Here is a 27603-nt window from a genome sequence, read left to right as displayed (position 1 = left end):
ATCATAGAGACTCACATCACACACACACACTCACACTCACATCATACAGACTCACATCACACACACATCATAGAGACTCACATCACACACTCAGACATCATACACTCACATCACACACACACTCACATCATAAAGACTCACATCACACATACACACTCACATCATAGAGACTCACATCACACACACACTCACATCACACAGATTCACACACTCACATCACACACACTCACAATACACACACTCACATCACACAGACACAGACTCACACACTCACATCACACAATCACAGACTCACACACTCACATCACACAATCACAGACTCACATCACACAGAATCACATCACACAGACACAGGATTTCACATGGAAGTTCTTCATCAGCCATGATTTCACTTTGAGTGTTTAGAAACACTACAAGACACTTAATACATTCAATGTAGCCACTAAAAGTCTTTCTCAGTGTCTTTAATGTAAATGCAATGGCAAATGTTTCAACTTGCTGTCTTCAATGTTGTACTTTGTATACTTTGTGTTTGTTTAACAATGATGTTAACAGACCAATGTACAATTGCTATTTTCACGGTGGCAGAAGGTTAAACGGTGACTGTTCAGATGAACTGATTAGCTGAGCGTGTCTTACCTGTGAGAGCACCATGACCTGGGTGTGCCTCTCCTTGGCTCTCTGTGCCTCCCTCTTGTCCAGGGCCTCTCTCAGAGCCTGCTGAGACAGCTTGGAGTCCAGCTCCAGCAGCACAGAGGCCTGGCAGTACCTTGAGTAGAACTCAGACTCGTAGGCAGAGAAGTGAACTGCAAACACAACACACATTCTGACACACAGCCTCAGAATAAAGGACACTTTACTGCAGTCCCAATTTGCTCCAGTTGACAGCAGTGCAAGGTCACCTGTATATTAAGGTTGTTTCTGGATTAAGGCCATCTTGTATTCAGTACTCGGTATTTAAAGAAAACTTAATAAGTCTGCAAAAGAATCAAGCCTCTGTATAAATTACAACATGCAGTAAAATATGTCTTAAAAAACAAAGAAAAACAAACCATAGAGATTTAAACACTGAGATACTGGATGCAGCTGGATGGAAACTATCTTTCTCCCTGTCTCTGTGTCTCTCTCAGTGTCTTGTATTAACACAGGTTTCAGTGTCTGCCTGCTGCTCACCAAGTTCAAATTCTCTCTCTCTCTGTCCCTCAGTGTCTCTCTGTCTCTCTCCATGTCTCTCTCAGTGTCTCTCTATCTCTCAGTGTCTGTTCTTTTGTCCCGCTGCTCACCCAGTTCAAAGATGTGCAGCGGCAGTGTCAGGAAGCCGTTGACTCTCCCGTGCTGCCCCGGGGCGGACCAGATATCCTCGGGGTGCGGAAGCAGCAGCAGGAAGGAGACACTGTCCCCGAACTGCAGCACTTCCTGTGTGTAGAGACGGTAATCCAGCGCCTGGGAGAACACAGAAACGATTAATCAATAGAGACACAATAATCTATCTATTAATCAGTTATTGATCTTCATGGCTTTTAATTACACATTTATTCATTGATGGATTCAATTGCCCTGGTGCCCTATCTGGAGTCTCACATATATATTACATTACTAGCACAGTCATGCTTTGAGTTGTATTTCCTGAAGAGTCTATATAAGAGTTATGTGGGAGAAATTTCAAATCTTTCAAATTATATTTCAAATCATAAACTATGGGACTAACGATGCTGTTAGGTTAATTACGTTTGTCTCTCTCAATCTTCCCCCAGATCATTCCTGTTGATCTACTTCAAAGGACTAGATATTAGTAACAGAGGGTCGTAAATATTTAAATTGGGGAATAGTTGAGATTACCTGCTGTGCTGACTTGCCAGTCTGGTCTAAACAAACAAAGCTGATTCTTATCTGTTAATTAAGAATGTCTGTTTGGAAGATAATACAGAATATTTAACAGATTAAATTGGTTTTAGAATCACTGTAATAACTAATCTTGCAGACATAAATTTAAGAGTTGATTAAGTATGTATTCCCAATAAAATTGAAATGTTTATTGTGTTTAAATTATTTTACTTTAATTATTGTATAACGTGTTATTCTTCTATGATCAATATATCTAAAGTTAGAACAAAATGTTTTGTTCTATAAATGTTGTTGTTTTCCTTGTTATTCTCCATGGAGGAGGGGATGCCATGTATAAAGCACCATGTAATCAACGTTATATTTTTGTAAAATAAATAAATAAATAAAAAATAAAGGTAACATTCCCACACGTGGATAATTTTAATTAGCAGTTTTTAAACTATAAATAGTCTGGCTAAACGGCGGTCAGGAGTTCAGTTCGAAGTGACAGACAAGCAAACCAAGTGCGAGAAGGAGAGCGGTTTGGGAGAGTGGGAGAGGGGGAGAGGGGGAGAGGGGGAGAGGGAATGGGCTCGCCCCAGGTTCGGCTGCCGGAGCGGGGCTGAAGCGAAACTGAAGCGGCTCGTCTCCCGCAGAAAGCCGCAGATCCTCTCGCAGCAAAAAAGTAAATGCATTAGGAAAGATAACCACGTAATAGGCCTAATATTTATTTAGTTATAAAACAAATGCTGAATAAGATGACTGTGTTATAAAGTGCCAGCACAGATTTTCTTCGGTTTAGATACTGTATCAAAAGAGAGACCGAAACGGAAACTAGACTGAGAAGTTGTCTATAGTTTGAACAACACCGGTACTGTATTTACTGTAGAAATATTGCATGAATCACTAGTATAGGGAATTGGGGGACATGCTGTAGGAGCGTTATATCCGAGGTGCGTTATAACCAAGAGTTTTATAGCAAGGGAGCACTGTAGTTGTTTGTGTACTGTTTTGTGGGTGGCAGGGGTGTATTGTGGTGTATTACTGCGAGCATGATTGTGTGTGTTTTACCTCTTCCCCCTGTCAGCGGGACCTCTCCTGGGAGTGTGGCAACTTCGCCTGCCATTTCTCTCTCTCCTGGGTGTGTGGCGACTTCACTCTCTCTTTGGTGTTTGTGTTGGCTTTGCTTGCTTGTTCTGTAGTCTATGTGCTGCATGAGTGGTGTTGTGAATGAGCCGCCTGTGTCTTGTGTGGGATTGGATGGGAGAACAGTTTCCTCTAAAATATTTGCTTTTGATGTAGATACAAAATTCGCTCCCATCGCACACGTCGCTCGCTTCCAGTGTAGATCCACCTTTAGCTTCCTGTTTTACCCCGAAGTGATTGGATCACCAAAGTAAACTCTCTCTTTCGGCACTATACTTAAAGCAAAACAAGCCTGAACTTGTTCTCTTGGATCCAGACTCTCATCTCGCCATGAAGTAACCACTGAGCCTTCACTTGGAATGGGGATCCATTCAAGCGTTGTACATATTTTTGTCCTGAAGAAGACTCCTCGCCTCTACATCCTGCAACTCTACTTGTTACAAAGAAGACCAACTGCATTCTAACTTTGTCTTTTGAGAAAACAACCACGTCTCCAGAATAAGTATTAAGTATCAAAGACTTTAAGATTCAAGTAACATACTATTTGCTTGTATAGGAAATATCTACATGCAACAAGAAGTAAAAACGTTTAATACAGTGTAACACTTAACTAAGATTAAAAAGAGAAACAATTCTACCTTGATGAACAATTGAAACAAGACTAAACTGATGATATTGTTTGCATTTGAAAACAACAACGGCGAACATCGGAACCATTTAAATATTGATTGAGTTTATACTAAATGTTTATACAACTTAATACTAAATGCAATTGAAACTGCCTTCATTCCAACACAACAGAAGCTGCTTAACACCATCACTGTATGTAATGTGCACGAATCCTGTGTGCACATGTACGTAACCATACGGAAACCTGCATGCTTGTGAAAATGTTTATCTATATTTTATTCCTGCTTGTGTCTATACTTATAATTATGCTACCATGATTTCTAACTTCTATGATTCTTCTTACTTTCTTAGTTTTGTGAGCCTTAATAAACTTATATGTTGAGTTTTTTGCCTGTTATGAGTACTAATGTAAACATTTATAATTGATTTGGAATCCTAAACCTATACATATACATATATGTATATATACTTTTAATGTTAGTATATTGTCTCTTATTATTTGACTGGTTAACCTCTCTTGATAATGAAACTGAAAAGCATATATTTATATCATATTTTTTTCTATTTTGTTCATAGTTCTTTTGATATATTTGAACGCATCGAATAATGGAATTGTGAATATAATTTTATAAAATTTAATAATTTTATAAAATTTTATAAAGAAATTTGTGAAGGACTAACACTATTCTTATATTTAAATTAGGGCTGTCAAGCGATTAAAAAAATTAATTGTGATTTATCTCGCAATTAAAAAAATTAATCTTAGTTAAACTCGGTTTGAATCGCATCCATCTAATTATTATTATTATTATTATTATTATTATTATTATTATTATTATTATTATTATTATTATTATTATTATCCTTAACTTATTATTATCCTTAACTGTAATGTCACGAGTGACCCTAATAGTGAAAGATGTATGTGGCAGAGATGCATGGCTCTTTGATAGAACCAGCTTAATTTCTTTGAGGTTTTCCCACTGATGATGGGAATGAGAATGTAAATATGGGAGCCTGGCTAACAAGGTTTAGGTTTTTCTGCAGGTATCAGGCTTTTAAAGACTGTCACCCACACCTGTGATATGCATAAATGGATAAAGGATCCTGTGGTGGCTTTGATAGACCCACTGAGAGCAGAGCCTGACCCAAGACTGTCACTCCTGCTGGAAGCGGGCTGGTCTTTGGGATACAAATTGACATTTGTGAAACTGCAACAATGTTAACATATTATAATAACTGTACTGTGTTTTAAAGGCTATAGAGCCAGAAGAAAAACTATTGCAGAAAAGGAAGAACAAGCAATCATCTAATATTAGAAAAAAGATGGCCTGTTAACCTTGAGAGGAAAGGTTTTGCTATAATAGAGAACAGAAGTATTATAACAGGGAAACTGTTAAGTCTAAAAATTAAACAATTCAGTGCAAGCTGTAACCTAATTAAAAAACTATTGGTAAATGCATGAAGCTACAAGCCCTTATCTGCAGACTTACTGAAATAGGCCTCCCGTATCTGCCAGCATGAGCAGTGCAACTTTGGACATTAGGAGATAAGGGGAATAAGTTTTGACATCCAAACTGAATTTACTGGTTAGCAAGCTGCTTCCAATTCAAGGTTCCTTCACTGTGGTACTTTATGGTATAAGAAAACAAAGTTAATGGTCTTATTCTCATTACCTCATTATGTTACTGTGACAGAGACAGAATGATTCTTGGTGATAAATCTCCCTCCCGACCTGTGAGGGCGCTGTGTAAAGGAGTGCCCTTGACTGGATGGCCAGACAATTCATTCCCAGGGTTAGGTGGAAGTCGACCATCTAGAAAGGGGGCGGAGCTACAGTACACCAAGTCATCGACCCGGAAGGGAAGTGATGTGGCAGGCGCAGATTGGAGGAGCGGTTGCAATCGTTAACCAAGGGGGTTACTGGGACTTTTAAAATATATTATTCACTTAAAGATAAGAGCTGCCACAACAGACCAAATGTTTACATTTAATTAAGTCTTCTGATGCACGAAGCGGAGGAAAAGTTCTATAAAAGCCAAAGCAAGACTACAGTAAAGTATCATTCAGCTTGGTAACATTCTCTGAAGATCTCTGAAAAAGCTGGTTGCTGTTTGGTCGTATTCAGAAGCCTCTGTCTTCGAAGACAGCTCTTGTCTATACATATATTCTACACAACACTTCCATATATTAGGAGGTAAGCATAATCTTGAATTTATATCTCACTTATATTGAAGCATTGCTACAGGGATAGGAATTATATTTTAGCTTTAGAGAGTGACATATTGGATGCTATAGGATTTAGCAGTGGGCATTTTAGCGTTTTGCATGTCTGGCCTAAGGTCGAAACATGTGGTAACCATAATTGTATTGAAGTGTTAACGCTGTTAAAATTGTAAAAGCAATGGACCACCCAGATTGCCTATCAGCTGGAATCTGATGTTGTCTGTAACTGCTTAATCCATTTTTAAGCATTTAATAAACCGAAGGAGTACTAATACTGCTCTGATTCGTTAAAACTTCAAATTTGAATGGGTCTGTGTGATTTTTCTTGATTATTAAAAGTTGTCTGGCTATATTGTAAGTCAGTGCACGAACAATCCACTTACAGGAGTCCAAAACATCTGTGTCCTCCTTAAAATCTCCCCTGAGTTTAAGAGTGTGATCAGAGCACAAAAGAAGTATGTGGAATCTTGACAGTAAATGAAATCGTTTAAAATGTATTTATTTATGTATTTATTTAACCAGGAAATGTACCCATTGAGACTGACGCCAAAGTTTACTAGGGGCAATAATTTAGAAATTACAAATACAACCAACACAATAAAACGTAAAAACGTAGGTGCTCCCGAGTGGAGCATCCAGTAAAGGCGCTCCGCGCGGAGTGCAGGATGTGCCCTATAGCCTGGAGATCGCAGGTTCGAATCCAGGCTATGTCACAGCTGACCGTGACCGGGAGTTCCTAGGGGGCGGTGCACAATTGGCTGAGCGCTGCCCGGGTAGGGAGGGCTTAGGTCGGCAGGGGAATCCACGGCTCGCCGCGCATCAGCGATCCCTGTGGCCGATAGGGCGCCTGTGGCTCTGCAGCGGAGCCGCCAGATCTGTGTTGTCCTCCGGCACTATAGGTCTGGTGGCATTGCTGTGGATCTGCAGTGCGAAAAATGACGGCTTGGCAGGAGCACGTTTCGGAGGACACGTTTCGGAGGAGCCTCAGTTTCCCGAGTCGGCGGGGGGGTTGCGAGCGGTGAGCCAGGGATACAGATAATAATTGGGCATACTAAATTGGGGTGAAAACTGGGATAAAATAATTGGCGACGACTACATTTAAAAAAAACAAACAAAAAAAAAACGTAAAAACGTACAGTTCAGGCTTGATCAGCAGCATACAGAGATCAGAAAACAGAATAAATAGGATATCTATTTTTTAAATGTGATTGTGGACTGAGATCGATCCTGAATTTCTGTCGAAACTGGTGGGTTTAATTTGTTTTTGTTATTGTCTGTAGAAGAGCTTCTAGTGTATTTTGAGACATGAAGGCGTGTTCAGCACGCAGCAGACTAGATGTACTTGTGTGTGATACTGGAACTCACTTTGACAGTAGACAAGTAAGCGTCTTTCTGTCCAGTGAGCCATCAGAACATTAAAAAAAAAAAAAAAACCTGACATTCATTTTTAGTGCTTTGCTCCATTACCCGGTTCAGTGACTAACTTTCTATTTAAACAATAACTGCACTCAGACACTCAATACACGGCCACGGCCGGGATTAAAGTACGGTGTGTCGAAAGGATCAAGACACAGCAATGCGATTAACACACCTTCAAAAAATTAATCTCCAAAAAAAATTAATGCGTTAATTGCAGAAGACAGCCCTGATTTAAATAGTAATCAGATAATGGAGGAGTCGTCCTGTATATTGAGGAATTAATATTAACTAATTTGTTTGTATATTACCAACATAGTGGGGTGTGGCATAGGATATTGGGGTATTAATGTTAAACATTATATCTTTATAAATATACACTAGGTATAAGAATAAGAATATTTTCAGTTGTATTGGAAGGCTTTCGTGAAGCATCTACGCATTTTTACGACTTTTTGCTTTTGAATACTGAAGTGTTCTCAATGTATGGATTACTGTTAATTATTACCTGATCGATACTCCATTAGGAAACATTGGTTACTCATGGCACATCTCTAGTCTCATTTGTAGTTATTAATAATAATAATAATAATAATAATAATAATAATAATAATAATAATAGGTGGTGTTAGCGCACTGTGCTCAGTACCTTAGCGAGGGGGATGCTGAGCTGGGTGAGCAGCTGAATGACCGCGGCTCTCAGCTCCCTCACAAACACACTAGGAGGAGTTTGGGGGGGGCAGCTCCTCAAATCCACTGGCTGGTTCTGAGAGGACAGGGCCTGCAGCCACTCCCACTCCACTCTGCACAGAGAGACACAGAGAGAGATAGAGTGAGACAGAAAGACAGAGTGAGAGAGGGGAGACAGAGAGGGTGACAATGAATAAGGGAGACATTTAAATCAGCTTAAAGAGGGGATAAAGGGGGAGAGGGAAGAGCGAGGGGGAGAGATAGAAATAAATAGAGGGGGGGTTGAAAGATGAACAGGGATCAAGGGAGGGGTATAGAGAGGGGGGTACTGACCGGGAGACATGCTTGTTCTCTCGGACCCGACAGTGGCACAGCAGGTTGGGCAGTTTCTGAGGCACCAGCACCTGGATCTTTTGCTCCACGGAACTGTAGAGCTTTAGAAAGCCGAGATAGAGCCCGGGGGGAGTGGTCTGGGTGCTGCGCCTGTGATAGGCCAGCTTCTCCTGCAGGGGGGCAGAAGAGAAGTTTAATAATACAGATCATGTATAGACCATGTGTACACTCCTATAGACCCTTATATATGCTCTACCATGTCTACAGAGTCCTATATAAATTGTACATTCAGCTGTGCATAGAGTGTGTGGATAGCAGTGTGATAGACACCTATACAGTACTACTAGTGTATCCAATCATGAACGTTATTTTCAATCCCGAGATTTGGGGATCTTTTAAAAAAAAAACGGGATCCTGGGAGCCCGGGATTAAAAAATAACTGTCATAATAATGATAATAAAAACAATAACAATAATGAAAACAATAATAAATAAGCAAACACTTTTATTTAAAGTATATTACACATTGTAAGTATTAAATGAAGACTGATAATTTCAATTTGGAGACGAGAGACTCTCGTCATGTTACTCACAAGAATAACGTACTATTAACTATGTAACATGTAAAGTATACTACACACTATATAAATATATAAAACGTCAAACATACAAGCATAGGCTACATAACGTAGGCTACTACACTAATTAAATATATAATAAGAAATTAAACATTATAGAATAGGCCAGAGTTTTGTTTTACTGTTTATTTTTGTTCAGAAAAAAAAGAATGAAGAAAGCTCAAGGCACCAATTGTCTCATCTTTCAGACGAGTGCGTAGTTCCCTTTCAATTCGAAGACGACCACCAATGACGTTACGTATGGGATATGCCTGCCCATTGGGTAGGTATCGCTGAGCTCTCTATACCAGAGCTGCCGATAGGCCTCTTCCTGGGATGCACTCGTTCCTGCCCAGCGAGGGGATAAAACTCTCATCCAAAGGAAGTCAATCCTCTTTTTCCTTCTCAAGACGGTACGGTAAGGCCTCTGTGTTAAACTGAGCGTGTTGATAGAAAACAGCTTCTCGAGTCTAATCGAGTCGATTGTATTTCCCTTGCATTCATGCTGAAAGCTGGCTCGCCGCATTCCCGGAACCAATGACTTTGAAAAAGACTGAGCCTTTTTGCCTTTCTTTCTTTCAGCGGTCTCCTCACTTGCGTGGTAGGCTGCTCTTTGTATCTGCCTGTCGTGTGTGTGCCGGTGCAGTAATCCGTGAGTAATCCACGGAGCTAGGCCTTGCCACATCCCCACTGTCGAGTAGACCCTGCCGGCTGTGTATGCCTGCCCACCTTGGTGAGTCAGGCCCTGTAAACAAACAGTGTGCTCTCCCCTATACTATCTTTCTACCGTGTTTTGCTATCTGCTTCAACTCGCCCACCGCGGCTTCGGCCTTGTGTCCTCCTGGTACACGCTACGCGCTGAGCAGGTGTGTGTGACTGCATGGTTAGGGTAGGCACATTTATGTAGCGCCCCCCCACCCCCCCCCCCCCGGTGCTTCGGTACCACGGCGCATGCATAGCCCTTGATACTTAGGTATCTCGGTGCACAAGTGCTCAGTGCATACAGCACATGGTGCCCAGCGCCTCAGCGTCAGTGCACAGTCACAGCACTGCATGGTTGTGATAGAGAGAGAAAGGATCGATGCTGTTCCACCTCAATGCCAAACACGACAGACACTGTCGGCTGACTGTGTCTCACGCATGCTCGGCAGCCCTACGCTGGTGGAGGATGACCTCTCACCTGCGCGAAGGTGTGCCAATGGGAGTAGTGTTGAACCGCCAAGTGGTGACGACAGACACCTCCAACTTGAGTTGGGGAGCGGTCTGGGAAGGCAGAGGAGTACACGGATCCTGGCTGGATCGTTGGACATCCCTGCACGTAAACATGCTGGAGTTGCAAGTGGTATCCACCACTTCCTCCCAGTGCTGAGCAGTGCGCATGTGTTGATCCGGACGGACAACACGACAGTGGTGGCGTATGTCAACCACCAGGACAGCCTACGGTCCCCGGGGTTGCATCAGGCTATTTATTGACATGGGCTCAGAGGAACTTGCTGTCCCTACGGGCGACGCATATTCCTGGAGCAGTGAACTGGGCAGCGGACCTCCTCTCCAGGAGCGATCCGCATCCGTCAGAGTGACGACTCCACCCTCAGATAGTGGAGCGCATTTGGGAACGGTTCGGGAAGGCGCAGGTCGATCTCTTTGCCTCGGCAGACGACACATTGCCCCCTATAGTACTCCTTCCACCACTTAGGCGGTCCACTCGGCGTAGACGCCCTAGCACATGAATGGCCGAAAGCATTTTTGTACAGGCTTTTCTCGAAAAAGTCAGGTTAGAGAAAGCGTCAGTTCTCCTAGTAGCCCCCAAGTGGCCCAGGAGAGTCTGGTTTTCGACCCTGTGCTAGCTATTGCACGGCCAGCCCTGGGAGATTTCACTTCACATGGATCTCCTCAGTCAGGCGAAAGGCTCTCTTTGGCACCCGGAACTGGGCAGGTTCCAGCTGTGGGTCTGGCCTCTGAACGAGACCGCTGGTTAGCCCTAGGGCTATCAGATGCAGTTGTGGGTACGTTGCAGAGCGCTAGGGCAGGCTCCACTAGGTCTTTGTATACCTATAAGTGGAGGTATTTCTAGGCTTGGTGTCTGGCTAGAAGCCATGACCCCATATCTTGCCCTATGCCAGTCATCTTACAGTTTCTGCAAGAACTGCTTGATGCTGGTAGGTCACCTTCCACCTTGAAGGTGTATTTAACAGCTATCTCTGCTTGTCATGCCCCCGTAGATTCAATGTCACCGCGCATTTTCTACCCATTTTCTTAAAGGCGCTCAGCGATTACTCCCACCTAGAAGGACTGTTCTCCCCGAATGGAGCCTTAATGTTGTACTGGAGGCTCTCACGAAGGCCCTGTTTGAGCCCATACACTCCATAGAGCTGAAGCACCTGTCTATGAAGACAGCCTTCCTCTTGGCTCTTGGCTGATGACTCACCTCCACTAAGTGGGTCAGTGAGCTGCAGGTGCTGTCTGTGCACAGCTCCTGCATGTGTATTTGGGAGGATGGCAGCAGGGTGATCACAGCTTTCCACATTAATCAATTTGTGGAATTAGAGTCCTTCCATCCACCTCCATTTGCTTCAACGAAGGATGAGAGATTCAATTTCCTCTGCCCAGTGTGGGCATTGAGATGCTACGTGCATAGGACAAGAGCTCTGCATCAATCTGACCAGCTCTTCATCTGTCACGGACATGGACCCTAGGACAGCCCCTCTCTAAGCAGCATCTGTCACATTGGATTGCAGATACAGTCTCGACTGAATATAATAGTGCTGGCTTGCCCCCACCTGGTAGGGTAGCCGCACACTCCACTAGAGGGTTGGCTACATCTTGGGCCCTCTTCAGAGGTGCCTCAATGTCTGATATTTGTACTGCGGCTAGCTGGGTTACGCCGCATACTTTCTCCAGGTTCTACCGTCTTAATGTGGTAGACCCTGCCTTGCCTTCTGTAGGCACAAGGGTCCTTGAGGGTGGAAGTTCAAACCGCTAACCTCTTGTGCGTCCCTCATATGCTGCTGTTCCTTCTCCCTCGTGATGGCTCTGGTATACATTATCCCATACGTAATGTCATTGGTGGTCATCTTCGAATTGAAAGGGAACATTAGGTTACTTACTGTAACCCTGGTTCCCTGAAAGAGAAGACAACCACCAACTGCAAGGTTGCATCGGTTGCCCTCACGGGTTCGATGGAAAAAGAGAAATGGCTTCCTTTGCATGAGAGTTTTATCCCCTCGGTGGGCGGGACCAAGTGCATCAGAGCATCCCAGGAAGGGGTCTATCGGCAGCTCTGGTATAGAGAGCTCAGCGATACCTACCCAATGGACAGGCATATCCCATACGTAATGTCATTGGTGGTCATCTTCTGTTTCAGGGAACCAGGGTTACGGTAAGTAACCTAACGTTTTGTGCACAGAACACCTGCAGCCGAAAATGCCCTTTCGGACTCAACACTGGTTGGTGGAATGGATATCAGAAAATCATATGCTAAGAGCAGGTACAGCCCCCGCCCCCGCCCCGGTCCACCTTCAAAGAGGGACATTTCTGTTTTGATGCAGTTCATCAAATTTGACGGTGCGTTCCTGCAGCTGCTGCATCACTCATGCTCTCCGGCATAGCCAAATTTAACTGCTCCTTTAAAGTTTGAGACAGAGTTTCACTCTCAGCAAAGGCTGCCTTCTGCTGCTGCTCATCAGCTGAACTTGGACTGGATTCTGGTGTTTGCCCTACATCAGATTCAACAGCTTTTTAATTGATGATGAGCCTTTCTATTAACTTCAGTACAGTTTTTCTGATGAATAGCTTACTTGGGATCTTCTCAAGCCATTCACCATCACTGTCTTGCTTGTCCAAGCAGTTTGGGTTGTGGAGATATTGCAGCACACCTGAGCAGTATGTGCGGCGCTCTTTGATGCGATGACACAGCGCCTGTCTCAATTCTTGGTTAAATTCAGTGTGCTGGTTTCGCAACTGCTGCATCATGAATTTAAACATTGCATCCGCTGTCATTAAGTTTGATTCTTGGCGGCGGGTGCTTCCACCGTCAACCTCACAGGTTCGAGTGCCTCATCTGTTGCAGTAAGTAGCGCAGTCTCTTGTTCAGTGAATGTGACCGGTATCTTCAGATCTATCAGTGCCTTTTGCACACAATCTTTAAGTTTCAAAAAACATTTCAGCATTATGACTAAGCTACTCCATCTAGTTTTAGAATCCAGCATTAAGGTAAGTTCCTTCCCATGCTCGAGTAGCACGTACTTCTGTAAAATACTACCATTCTTTACTGGAGAGCGTCTGAACATAACCACCACTTTGCACACTTTCCGCACAGCTTTGTTAAGTTTTGGAGAAAGTTCAAGTTAATTGAGTGCTACAGAACCAGAATCCTCTTCAGAAACAACAGCAAATCCTTCATCTTCTCCATCAGTATCCCCATCCTCCTCAGAGTCTGTCGGTTTCACTGACAGTGCCACTCTGCCTTTACACTTTGCCCGCTTTGAGTACAGCACATCCAAAACTGCCAGCTGAATACCATTCGCATAACAGAGCTGTTGGTCAGCGGAAAGCAAGGACCCAACTCGCACTATCACGCTGGCTCTATCTGTAGCGATGCACACAATGTCCAGTTCAAGTGAAGTTCCAAGCTGTAAAAGCCTCTCTTTTAACAATTCGATACAGGTGTCGGCTGGCATACTGCCCGTAATGCGAATCAGACCAAGACTCCAGTATTTGTTCTCTCCATTCCAGCACATGTGCACGTTGACATTCATGTATCTTCTATTAGGTAGTGAAGTCCACTCATCAAAAGTCAAGCTGAACCTTGCACCTTCTTTTTTCATAGTTACAATTTCCTGCATCACAGAGCTCCTTACTTTCTTACTGTAGTCAACAATCATGTTACGAATTGTTGTTTCTGATGTTGGTAGTTCAAAACCTTTTGCTCATAATGCTTCTCATAGGTCAGGCGAGGAAACAAACACTCTAAAGGGCAGACCATCACGCAGTGTCATACGAGCTAGGGTAGCAGCCAAAAATGTGTCTTTTTTTCTTTGAAAGTAGTCAGTTAACTTTGTCTTTACCAAATTTGATGCAGCTGCGCTGGTTGATAGTTGTGCTGCATGATCATCATTTTCAGTCCTCCTCTTTTTCATTAAGTCAATATTGTGCATTGATTTAAGGTGAGAGAGCAGCCCCTTTGTTGATCCACCAGATGTTTTTAAAATCTTTAATCTTGTAAAAAGTAATGCCACATGCTGTCTGGATCTTTAGACTTGGTAGGATGGTCTTTGTATGTTGACATCTTTTATTTGCAACTTGCTGATGTCACTCACTACTTCAACTCGGCTGACAACAAAATATGTGCAAAAGCACTCAGTCTTCTGGGCCCTGGCAGCACATAGGAGTGAGTCAATAACTGGAGACAGACAGCAGTTGGCGCACTCTGCTCAGCAAGTCAGCACGGAGTAAAATATTTAGTGCTGTAGTTTTTCCTGTGATACCAGGGATTTAATATTTTCATTCCCATTATTTGGAGGCTTCAAAACTGCAGGGGATCCTGGGATTCAGGTTCCCGGGATCTCGGGATTGGATACGCTAAGTCCAGCGGTTAAAGAAACGGGCTTGTAACCAGGAGGTCCCCGGTTCAAATCCCACCTCAGCCACTGACTCATTGTGTGACCCTGAGCAAGTCACTTAACTTCCTTGTGCTCCGTCTTTCGGGTGAGACGTAATTGTAAGTGACTCTGCAGCTGATGCATAGTTCGCACACCCTAGTCTCTGTAAGTCTCTTTGGATAAAGGCGTCTGCTAAATAAACAAATAATAATAATAATAATAATAATAATAATAATAATAATAATAATATAGACTTACCTTGAGCTGTGCAGCGAGTGTGTCTATGGCAGTGAGCTCCTGCAGCAGACCTGTGGCCATGCTACTCTTCCTCTGGCTCCTCTGGAAGCTGGCTAGGGAGGTCCAGTGCAGGGGGGCAGGGGGCTGGGGGAGGGGGTAGGGGTGCAGCGTGAGCAACAGCATGTTCCCCTGCTGGTCTCGGAGGGGTTCGTAGTAAACCTGCCCCAGGTCTGCAGTGCCTAGCGCGCTCTGCACACAGACAGACAGACACACAGACAGGGGGAGATGAAAAATAGGAATCAGTACAAGACAAGGGCTGGGCAATAATAGTTATGGTTCTAAGATCCATTTATTGTAACTTTCTCCCTAGTTAGTAGTATGAAGACTGAGCAAATTAACAATAATACTGATGATTTATGATTAAATTTGACTCTCTCTCTCACACACACACACACACACTCTCTCACAGTCACAGTCTCTCTCTCGCACACTGTCTCTCTCACACAGTCGCTCTCTTGGTCTCTCTGACCTGTAGCTGTGACACTGCCAGCAGGATCTTCTGTCTGGTCTGCAGCACTGAGGAGGAGGAGGAGAGAGCTGAGGCCATTCCCTGCTGCAGCCACTGGACATCCTTCCAGGCACAGGACAGCTGGGACAAAAGGGGACAGGGGGACAAGGGGACACATGGAAAATAATGTTTCAGTAAATGTTTTACTGTTAAATAAACTGTATTGTTATTATTATTATTACATTTCTATTGCTATTATCATTTTTATTAGAAGCAGCAGCAGTGCTGTTAATAATAACAAACCTACAGTACTTCTACTAATACTAATAACAATGTAATAATAATGATCATAATATTATTATTACATTTCTATTATTAACTGTAGTAGCAGTGGTACTATTAATAATAATACAAATCATACTTATACTAATAATACTACTAATAATAATAATAATAATAATAATAATAATAATAATAATAATATAGAGAAACATATTGTATTAACAATAATGATAGCAATAATTCTACAACCAATAACAATATTATATTATATAGTACAAATAGTAATAATAATAATAACCCTCCTATCATGCTCTCATGTTATTTCTGTTGCAGCCCCACCCTCAACCCTGCCCCTCACCTTCACAAACCAATTCAACTCCTGCATGACGGAGGTGGAGCAGCTGTCGATCTCCACCAATGGGATCTGCTCCTCGGCAGTAACCAGGATGTTGTCTTTATGGTAGAAAACAGTTGCCAGGTATACCCCCCTGAAATGGAGACGCACCGCCGGGGGCTATTTTAATGATCTAAACACAGCCGCTCTTTAACTGTGTATTAACCCGGCTGGGGTTTGTAAACAATCTTTGTAGACCCCCTTATTAACATTACTGCACGCAGTACAAATACTGGGATATGAGGTGGTGGTATTAAGCTATCTTGCGATTTATATCAATACACAACACACACAAACAGATCAAAAACACATACACAGAAATACACACACATACAACACACACACAGACACATACAAAAACCCTCACAACACATGCTAACAAGCTGTAACACACAGACACACACATACAACACACACTCACACACACACTAACATACTGAAACACACACTAACATACTATCACACACACGCACACACATTGTCACACAAACAAAAACAAACTCTGAAAGGAAATGAACAGATCAAGCTTGGAATCAAATAGTAAAACCCTAATTATGCAAATTAATCAGGACCTGGGGCTGGTTGGGAATAATATGAAATTATTTACATGGCTTTCCCTAATCAAAAACCTCCTTAAACTGATCTAATTCAACATATTTAACTATAAACATACAACACACAGTACTGCTCTGTTCTGTAATTACTAGGGATTGAGATACCAGAGACTGAAGACGGGTCAGCCATTCTGTCTGACAGCAGGACAAAATAGCACAGCACACAACTGGACAGGATGACAAAAGGCTGTTTGGGCAATCAGTTTGGATAATCTGTGTTTTTCTGTATAGGGTCGCCTGTATGAATGCTTCGGTTAGTGCTTGTGAGCATGAAGGCTCAGCAGCACTCTCTCTTTACCTCTGAAGGCAGCGGGCAAACTTATTTGCCGAGTGGAAGAGCTGCTTGAGGCTGCGGGACACAGACAGACTCTTACTGGGAGCAAGGACTTTTGAGGTCTCTGAGAGAGAGAGAGAGAGAGAGAGAGAGAGAGAGAGAGAGAGGGGGGGGAGATGGAGGAAAAAAGGATAATTAAAATGCATTTATTGTCATTGTGTGTGCATGTGCGTGTGTGTGTGTCTCTTTTACTGCGTGCCTATGAGATTGTTAAATTGTTGTATTGCACAGTATTACCTATGGAGATTCCCTGTACTGTGGCTCTTTGACCTGCTCTAGCAGTTTGATCAGGGTCTGTGTGTCAGTGTGTCTCTGTGTCTGCATGTGTCACTCTGTGTCTGTGTGTGTGTATGTATTGCACAGTATTACCTATGAAGAATCCTCTGTACTGTGGCTCTTCCACTTGCTCCAGCAATTTGGTCACAGCTCTCTCCTGCTCCCTCCTCCTCCGGATCACACTGCAGCACTCCTTCCAACCTGGAGCAGACAGGTGAGGACCGGTTTTCATTTATAGACATTTTTATTCGAATTGTCTCACACACACATACCGTATTCAACTACAGTGGTCTGTGATGCATCAAGTTTATTTTAGTACAACTAATTAGATTAGTACAGTGTAGTAGTATACACTGTATATACTGACAAACTACTTACTAGAGGGTACAGCACTGGGAGGGCTGGAGTTCTGAGCAGGCCCCCACCCCTTCACATTGTAGGCGAAGACTTGCACGAAATATCGCAGCCCCTAAAGAGATAGATAGAGAACTTACTGCTGAATATGTAGCTCTACCAGCACGAACTGACAGAGACAATGTAACTGCACTTTCTGTTTCTATTTGGCTACTGTTGTATATTGTTTGCTGCTTGACTTTCTTTGTTTAGTTTTTTTTTCCCTGTGCAGAGTTTCTGATTGAGCGTTTGAACTAGAAACAGGTCTGTCACACTGATGAAGGCACTAGGGCCGAAACGCTTGTCTGCTTTACTCAGTTTAGTTTCAATAACACTGATGAAGGCACTAGAGCCCCAACACTTGTGTGCTGCTTGCCCCTCTCAGTTCAGTTTCCCTCCCTGTGTCTGATTCAATGAATACATCAGTGAAGCTGCTTACTGGAGTCAGTCCGGTGATGCTGAACTGCAAGACCCTCAGATCATGAACTGTCTCCCAGCCACACAAAGGGTTAAAGCTCTCGTTGCAACTCCACTCCACTGCAGAGACAAACAAAACCACGAAGATCAACAGAAATACAGGAAACCACCCTCCCATAGGAACACGGCTAACCAAGGCTTTAAAATTCATTCTCTTATTAGCTTTATTGACAGTATCACTGGCCTCCCTTTAAAGGAATGCTAACCATCTTTAAAATCCATTCTCTTACCTCTTATTAGCTTTATTAACATTATCACTGGTACTCCTTTTAAAGGAATGCTAGTCATCTTTAAAATCCATTCTCTAACCACTTATTAGCTTTATTAACATTATCACTGGCCATCCTTTCAAAGGAGTGCTAGTCATCTTTAAAATTTTTACAGTAGCATCTTAGAATTTGTGTCCTTTTTTCAGAACACTCTGGGAAACATTATAAATACTTCACAAACCATACAAATGTATTTATTTTTATTATGATGTATTCAGTGTTTTCAGAGAGATAAATGTTTAAAAACGTGTTAGTCTATGACCTTAGGGACCTTACAATACATCATGAAAGTTTTGTTGAAAAAAATATTAATGTTTAGGCAAATTACAAGAGATTGTTTCACCTGAGTCATTTTGTGTTTTTATTTTTACACATTTTTAGCTCTTTGCCTTTCTATCTTTGAAATTCACTAAAAATAAAGAATTTTAGTATAGAGACTTGAAATGTTTTTGGTTCAGGACACAGGAGAATAAAACACACTTTTACTGATTTTCTACTCCAATAAGTACAAAAAAAATCTGGTATTTTTCAAAAACCTAATTTAATATATATACAACAGAATAAATAGTGCTAAATAAATTACAAAACACTAACTATTATAAGCAAACATAGTACAATTGTATTGCATAATAATCATTTATTCTCAGGATCTTTATAAAATAATAGTTCTTCATTCCATTATTACCAGCAAAAATTAAAAAATTAAATGCCCCTCTCAATGAAAAAAAAACGATCAGGGAGTGAAATTCAATCCCTCCCTTATCCAATGATATGCATGTCCAGCCTCTACGGCAAAGTATGGTAGTACAGTAATTCAATGAAATGAAGTGCGTTTTTTTATCATGTTTGCCCGATCATGGGACCAGAAAGACACTTCTGTATGATCGTGTTTACGCAATCAGTGTTTACAGTTAAAATCCATCCTCTTATTAGCTTTATCAACAGTATCACTGGTCCTCCCTTTAAAGGAGTGCTAACCATCTTTAAAATCAATTTCCTTAATTTTCCACCCACCTTTGTACTGAGTGATAATCCCTGAATTTGGGCCACTCGTCGGCTCCCGAAATGTTACCATGAGTGAGGTCTCACTGGTTACCTGTATAGCTACATTACTGGGAGGGCCCGGGGCTACTGGAATACAAAAAGAGCAAGAAATCAACTATCACACTGTGCTCTCAGCTCCTCCTACCCCTCCCCTCTCCTCCCTTTCCTTTCTTCTTCATATCCCCTCTATCTCTCTCCTCTTTTCTCCTTTCTCCCTTCTCTCCTTTCTCCCCATCTGTTCTCTTTTCTTACCTCTCCCCTCTCCCCCCTCCTCTCTCTGTCCACTCTCTCTCCTCTCTCCTGTCTCTTCTATCTTCCCTATCTCCTCCCTTCTCTGTCTCCCCTCTCTTCTCTCTCTGTTCCTCCTCTTTCCCTGTTCTCTCTTCCCTATCTCCTCTCTCTCCTCTCTCTTCTCTCCTCTCCCCCTCTCTCCTCTCTCCTCTCCCCTCTCCCCTCTCTCTGTACCTGTGCTCTGGTAGTTGTCTCTCATCCTGGTGTAGAGCTGCAGCCTCAGGGTCCACACTCTAAGCTCCCTCCTCTTCTGGGATCCCTCCTCCTCTTCTGTTTGAAGCCCTTTCTTCACCTCCCTGGTAAGCTCTAGAACCCTGCGCCCAGCCTCCAAGACCAGACCACTCAGATGAGACCCCCTCTCCTCAGTGCTGGTCACTACGAGCAGCAGACACAGAGAGAGAGTGAGAGTGAGAGAGAGAGAGAGAGAGAGAGACAGAGAGAGAGAAAGGGAGGGAAGAAGGGAGGAAGATCATACATTTTAAAGGTAATAGATAAAGATGTAAAGTGGATAAACATTTTGACTGGTGTCTACGTGTGTGTTTATAAAGCTCCCAGTGCAATCCCAGTTGACTCACAGTGGGGGTTGTCCCTGGCTCCAGCCTGTGACAGTATCCTGACCAGTGGGGTGTTACTGGTGAGTACAGCAACGTCCATGGGAACCAGTCCCTCCGAGCTCAAACCATTGAGATCCTCCTTCAGCAGACCAGCAGAGGAGAGCATGAGGTGGACTGCCTGAGTGTCTTCATTCTCCACTGCGTCGAAGAGAGAGAGATACTGAGAGGGGAGAGGAGAGAGAGAGAGGTGATGTGTCTTCATTCTCCACTACATCCCAGGGGAGGGATAGAAAGGGGAGAAAGGGGAGAGAGGAGAGAGTGTAGACAGGACAAATGGAAAGAAAATGAGAGGGACTGAAGGGGGGAGAGGAAAAGGGGAAAGAAGGGGGAGAGAAGGTTGGAGGGGAGAGGAGAGAGGGACAAAGGGAAAGGGGAGAAAGGAGGGTGAATGAAAGTGGAATTCACAGGTGACTCACGGACGCTGCTGACTTCCTGTTATGCCGCCCGCTATCCACCTTGCGCGTGGTGGAGGGCTGTGATTGGTCAATGGAGGCCCCGCCCCTCAGCCTGACAGACAGGTTCCTGTAGAGCCGTTTAGGGGAGATGGGTCCAAGTGAACGCCGCCTCTGTGGGGGGTCCCTGAGTGACAGAGCCATGAGGGACAGGGGATGGAGACGGACCCTAAAATACCTGCAACAGCAAGAACAGATCATAATAATTATAATAATAATAATACAGACCTTATATAAGAGGGTTAAAAGAAGTTCACAAAGTTAGCCCTATAGCTGATACTTTTATTAAACTACAGAAAACAGGTAAATAAAGGATACAATCAAAATGTTTCCCATAGTAAAAGCACAGCAAAGTGTAATAAGGCACAGTGAAAGCATGGTAAAACATAGGTAAGCATTGTAATGCACAGAGAGGTATGGTAAAGCATAGGGAAGCATTGTGAAGCACAGAGAGGTATTGCAAAGCATAGGAAAGCATTGTAAAGTACAGAGATGTATGATAAAGCATAGGGAGGCATTGTAAAGCACAGATAGGTATGGTAAAGTATAGGGAAGCATTATAAAGCACACAGACATATGGTAAAGCATAGGAATGTACTGTAAAGCACAGAGATGTATGGTAAAGCATAGAGACGTATTGTAAAGCATAGAGATGTATGGTAAAGCATAGGGACGCATTGTAAAGCACAGTGATGTATGGTAAAGCATAGGGAAGCATTGTAAAGCACAGAGGTACAGTAAGGCATATTAATAAACATGACAAACTAGAGTATCTATGGTACTGTAAATGTTAAATATAACCACATAACCACATTGGAAATATAACCACATTGGAAAACCTCCTGTTGAGTCCAGCACTGCCACAGGGCATTGACAACACTGAATAGCTTGTTTAAAAAAAAAGCAGCAGCTCACGCCTCTCCACCTCCCACTCCTCTTTCCTGGGGCAATCTGTGTTCCCCACCTGTCATCTTTGTTCTCATATAAAATACAACACAAATATATAGACAATTAGCAACAGTAAACAAATATAACCCTTATAAATATTTCAACTTATTGCATTTACACCCAGTAACAATACACTGTTTTCCAACTGGAGCCCAACACTTTCTTTTTTTCTTGTTTCTCTCTCTCTCTCTCTCTCTCTCTCTCTCTCTCTCTCTCTCTCTCTCAATTTCAATTAAATTCAAAGTGCTTTATTGGCATGACTTATTTTCCACAGTGTTGCCAAAGCAAATACATACATATTATGAACAGATGCATATATATACAAACAAGGAACAATGGTAACAAAATAATAATAAATAAAATAGAAGATAAATAATAATAATACAGAAATTGAAATATTAAAATAATAATATTGAAACTATTAAATTGTGCCATGTCACTGCGTGCCCCTCAGGTTGTGGCAGGTGGCTACATATTTGGCAGCCAGTGGAGCTGTGTGTCCCTCCCCTAGGAGGACAGCAAGTTTCTCTGAGTCTGCCATTTGTCTGAAAAGAGGATATTTTTCTTGTATTTTAATGAAGAATGATTCTCTGATATGGCTGTATTTTATACAGTGTAGGAGAAAGTGCATCTCAGTTTCCACCTCTCCTGTCTCGCAGTGACCACAGAGCCGATCTTCTCTGGGCAGCCAGGTCTGCCTGTGTCTGCCTGTCTCTATGGCCAGGCTGTGGTCACTGAGCCTGTACTTGGTCAGGATCTGTCTCTGCTTCGTATCTCTGACAGTGGAGAGATACTCTGCTAGGCTGTAGTTTCTTTTTAGGGCCCGATAGCAATCAAGTTTATTTTGGGATTTTATTTCTGTGTCCCAGTGTTCCAGATAGGAGTTTTTGGTTTGTTTTATAATTTGGTTTACTCTGATTGGGGGCTGGTAAGCAGTGCTGACCTGAAGCTGGTTGGAGTTAGTATTGGAGGGGGTCAGTGTGATGAGCTTCAAAGCCAGCTGGCATAGGGGACTCTTTTCAGGGCTGAGCTCTTGGGTCTGGAGGGCCTTGTACTGGAGTGAGTCAGGTTCACTTTTTTCAAGGTGCAACCAGAATTTGAGTGCTCTTTTCTTTATATTAATAAGAGCTGGATATCGGCCTAATTCTGCCCTGCATGCGTGGTTTGGTGTATTTCTTTGCACCTGCAGTGTATTCTTGTATAGTTCAGCATGCAGGGTCTCGATTGGGTGTTTGTCCCATTTAGTGTAGTCTTGTTGACTGAGTGGACCCCATACCTCACTTCCATACAGCGCAATGGGCTGGATAACACTGTCAATTAATTGTAGCCAGATTTTGACAGGTATATTGATTTTATAGAATCTCCTTTTGATGGCATAAAAAGCTCTGAGTGCTTTTGCTTTTAGTGCATTCACTGCCAGGTTAAAACTGCCTGACGCACTGATGGTCAGACCCAGGTAAGTGTAGCTGGTGCTGTGCTCTAGGGTGGTGTTGCCGAGTGTAAAGTGATATCTGTTTCCCTGAGATCTGGCCTTTTTTTGAAAAATCATTATATTGGTCTTTTTGAGGTTTACTGCCAGGGCCCAGGACTGACAGTACTGCTCTAGCAGTGCCAGGCTCTGCTGCAGCCCCTGCTCTGTGGGTGACAGCAGGACCAGGTCATCTGCGTAGAGCAGGAATTTAATGTGTGTGTCATAGAGAGTGAGGCCAGTGACTGCAGACTGCTCCAACACTTTGGTCAACTTGTTAATATAGATATTGAACAGTGTTGGTCTCAGACTGCAGCCCTGTCTCACCCCATGCCCCTGTGTGAAGAATTCTGTTCTTTTGTTAACAATTTTAACACCGCATTTATTTTCTGAGTACATTGATTTGATGGTGTCATAGACTTTACCCCCTACACCACTTTGAAGAAGTTTATTAAATAGTCCTTCGTGCCAAATTGAATCAAATGCCTTTTTAAAATCTATAAAGCAGGCGAATATTTTTCCATTATTAGTTTGGTGGATGACTCAATCTGACTCTTCCCCAGACACTGTGTTCGGTAAGGAAGGCCAGTATCCAGCCATTAATGATACTGCAGAACACCTTCCCCAGGTTACTGCTCACACAGATACCTCAGTAGCTGTTAAGGTTGAATTTGTCTCCACTTTTATATATGGGGGTAATGAGGCCTTGATTCCAGATCCCAGGGAAACAGCCAGCTCTCAGGACTAGGTTGGAGAGTTTGAGTAGGGCTTCTTGCAGCTTAGGGCTGCTGTTTTTGAGCATCTCAGTGCTGGTGCTGTCGGGCCCACAGGCTCTCCTTGGCTTGAGGATCTGCAGTTTCTTTTTGAGCTCTAGCAGAGTGATTGGGGTGTCCAATGGGTTTTGGTTATCTTTGAGTGATGTCTCTAATTCTTTTAATTGTTTATGTATTGAGGTCTGATTTGAATTTAGGACAGATTCAGAGGTAGAGTTCTTCAAAATAGTTCATCCAAATACTGCCATTTTGGATTGTCAATTTTTTTCCACAATTCCCAAAGTGAGTCTTGGTTAATTGCTTATTCAGTTTGGGTCAGTTCTTTGGATATGTACTGTTCCTTTCTCTTATTGAGGAGGTATTTGTACTGCTTTAGACCCCCCCCCCTCTCTCTCTCTCTCTCACTCTCTCTCCCCCCCCCCCCCCCCCCCCCCTCAGTATGTTCTCTACAGTCATTCTGTGGTTAACCCAGTCTAGCTGTTATGCTGCTAGGGAGGCGTTTGTTCATTTCCCTACAGCACTGAAGCCTATACATGCAGCACCAGAAACTGCTGTGTGGTTTATGAACTCTCCATTGTGCTCTGCTGTTGTTGCAACTTCTTAAGCAGTACTATATAGGTCTCAAATGTGCAGTTTTGAAACCAAATTATATGGTAAACATATATTTTAATTTTAAAAAAGTAAATTTGGTACAATAATTGTGCATGGTAATTTTGCAGTTCCCCCCATACTTTTCCTATGGTTATACTATGCATTAACCATAGTTTACCATGGTTTGTTTTTAATATGCTTTACCATACCTCTCTGTGCTTTACAATGCTTACCTATGCTTTACCATGCTGTGCTTTATAACACTTTGCTGTGCTTTTACTATAGGAAACTTTTATAAGGGTTAGTTTACCATGGTTTGTTTTTTAATGTGTTTTACCATACCTCTCTGTGCTTTACAATGCTTGCCTATGCTTTACCATGATTTCACTGTGCTTTATGACACTTAGCTGTGCTTTTACTGTGGTGGGAAAACAGCTTAGAGATTATAGCAAACCACAGACAGTGACGTCTTCTGTTTTATTTTCAAAACCCATAGCTTCCTATAATAATGTCAGCAGCTTGCCTGTGCACTTTCCTGCGTTTCTAACTCCCACGTTTTCTAGTTTTGAACAGAAATACGCAAACCCACACATTAGTGACACAACACTGGGCTGCACAGGTTTTCAGAACATTAGCATTTCATTGACATGCAATTACACTTTTAATAAAGCTCAGATATGTGTATTATCCATGCATTATTATGCATTACCCATACCACATTATGGCATATTACACTCACTTCCCTGTAATGAACAAAATAAACATCAGACTCATTGAATGTCATTAGCAGCAGCAATTAACTCAGCCAGCCTGTCACAATGCAGTCGTCAGCAGGGAAGCTCACACTGGTGTGGAAGACTAATCAAACCACTCTCACTCTCTTACAAGGTCGATACAAAAAGCCCTTGTGTGGAACTAACCAGTCTTCTGATGGTGTAGATAGATAGATTGATACAGACTGAGTTTTTTTTTTTCTGAGTGTTATTTTTTTAAAGAAAATGATCTCAGGCTAAACAGTGCCCTTGAAAAACAAGAATAAACTTTTAAAATGCTTCCATGAATTGTAAAGCTGATTTAATTAATCAGAACTGGGAAGCTGTACTGAGGTGTGTTTTGTTGTTGTTGTTGTTTTTCAGTTTGCCCTATTTTGAATTTGTTGCAGCTTAAATTAAAAATAAATTAATTTGCATTGCCAACAATAGCGGGTGTGTTCAAACCAACAGCTTTGCAAATTCAAAGTTATAATTTACCTGCAGCCTGCACTGCAGGCACAATGATGCATGTGGTATATCTTGTAAGATAAGTGGTGTACAGTACTGTATTTATAAAAACTTATGCTAGACCAATCAACAACTCGACATGTCTGTATCACATCACATCAATATTGGGGTCGGCTATATACAGTATTAAAAGACATTTCAGATGGCTGCATCGTATCAATATCAGGGACTACAATTGTATTCATTTATTTATTATACATTTATCTTGCCAGCATAAACTCTTGAGTTGAAATAAAATGGTTCGCTTATTGCACACTCAATATACAATAAACAAAGATGAACAACTATTATTATTATTATTATTATTATTATTATTATTATTATTATTATTATTATTATTATTATTATTAAATTTTTGCATGCATACTGCGTTTCACTTACCCACAAAAAGTAGTTTCGTGCTTTCAACTTGAAATAATCGATTCTTGATTGTGTGCATAAATCCCAATTTTTCCTTCGACTCAAAGACGATTATAGGATTCAAACCCGCAAACACCGAACCACGGCCAGACTCTGTAGTGGTGTGTCTACTTAAGTATTTAACTGTTGTACTTATTTATTTATTTTTAATATAGGTGTTTTATTACCAGACTACAAGAATAATGTGTCGCTTCTAACTCTAGCAAAAGCGTCTGTCCGTCGCTTATAATACCAGCGCGCTGTTTGAGCCTCGGTCTGTGTGTGTGTGTGCGTGACGGTATGACGGTAAGGGGCGAGCTATTACAAGCAGGTATGTATTGCTGTATATGCAAAAGTCGTGGTCTAGAATTATGGAGGGGGAGGGGGGGGGGGAGTTGGGGTCTTAAACTGCCGACCCGTATTCGGAAATCTTCAAACTTAATTTGTAGTAAACGTGAGTTTTTTGTCTAATAATAATAATAATAATAATAATAATAATAATAATAATAATAATAATAATAATAAATCAAATCACCATTTTAACGGATAGCAGCATTAACTTAGTTTTGTGTTCCTTTTTTATTGAACATATTATTTATAATAAGTTAATATGTCCCATTAACCCTGTCTCTTCTATCAGCTAATGTCCAGTCGATCCTGTCTCTTCTATCATTTAATATGTCAAATTGACTGTGTCAACGTGTCCAGTTGACCCTGTTTCTTATATCAGTTAATATGTCCAGTCAACTGTTGGCCTATATAATAACCGAGTAGAAAATAAATAATTATATTAATACACGTTACATAACTGTTGCTTCTGTTTTAAAAAGTAAACTCCATAATTGTAGTCTAAAGAAGCGGTCTCACTGACGTAAAGGGCAAACTTAAAAGCCGTGCTGTATAACCCTATACAATAGAACGCCACACACTTACTTAGATTTGGAATATGGTGCAATACATATAGGCAGGATGTGGTTTCATTTCAAACAGATAAAAAGCAGAACATGTTGAGGTCCTATAATCGATGTTTACAATCAATTTCTTACCTCTTAGTAGCTTTATTAAGACTATCACTGGTCCTCCCTTTAAATGAGTGCTGACCATCTGTAAAATCCATTATCTTGTCCCTTATTAGCTGTAATAATATTGTCACTGACAGAGAGCACGCGTAGATTATTAAAAAAAAGTTGGGAATTTAAAATACGAGTAAAATGCAGATCTATGGTAGCGCTTGAAATAGATGTATGTAAAATAATCTGATTCTAAGTCTACGTTCAGGCGGTCACTATTTCTGCAGTGTTTCCCGAAACTGTAATGTCGTGTTTTTTCGAGTTTTTTTGGTTACTGGTTGAGCCCCCACCCCCCGTGCGTCGTGGACAGTATCTAAACGTGTATGCAGAGTTGTTTAGCATAAAGCTGAGCAGTGTTATACAATTAATACATTTTATTATTATTATTATTATTATTATTATTATTAT

General features: G+C 41.9%; 1 protein-coding gene across 1 annotated transcript in view; it reads right to left on the bottom strand.

Moving 5' to 3' along the window:
- Window positions 1-26386, bottom strand: part of LOC117399944 (ankyrin repeat and fibronectin type-III domain-containing protein 1-like) — a 30540-nt gene extending 4154 nt beyond the window's left edge. The window contains exons 1-16 of the mRNA XM_033999405.3: window positions 26108-26386; window positions 20631-20844; window positions 20176-20374; window positions 19775-19975; window positions 19280-19396; window positions 17959-18056; window positions 17505-17595; window positions 17220-17327; window positions 16815-16914; window positions 15867-15996; window positions 15248-15367; window positions 14740-14967; window positions 8266-8435; window positions 7892-8045; window positions 1284-1443; window positions 640-806 (exon numbers count right to left, since the gene is read on the bottom strand). Of these exons, the coding sequence (XP_033855296.3) occupies window positions 640-806; window positions 1284-1443; window positions 7892-8045; window positions 8266-8435; window positions 14740-14967; window positions 15248-15367; window positions 15867-15996; window positions 16815-16914; window positions 17220-17327; window positions 17505-17595; window positions 17959-18056; window positions 19280-19396; window positions 19775-19975; window positions 20176-20374; window positions 20631-20810 (2223 nt within the window). The 5' untranslated portion in view covers window positions 20811-20844; window positions 26108-26386. The remainder of the gene's footprint in view (window positions 1-639; window positions 807-1283; window positions 1444-7891; window positions 8046-8265; window positions 8436-14739; window positions 14968-15247; window positions 15368-15866; window positions 15997-16814; window positions 16915-17219; window positions 17328-17504; window positions 17596-17958; window positions 18057-19279; window positions 19397-19774; window positions 19976-20175; window positions 20375-20630; window positions 20845-26107) is intronic.
- Window positions 26387-27603: the final 1217 nt, after the last annotated feature.

This window comes from Acipenser ruthenus, chromosome 4 (genome assembly GCF_902713425.1).
Source record: "Acipenser ruthenus chromosome 4, fAciRut3.2 maternal haplotype, whole genome shotgun sequence".
Lineage (NCBI taxonomy): Eukaryota > Metazoa > Chordata > Actinopteri > Acipenseriformes > Acipenseridae > Acipenser > Acipenser ruthenus.
The sequence above is the reverse complement of the archived record's forward strand: the minus strand, read 5'-3'. Positions and strand labels throughout refer to the sequence as shown.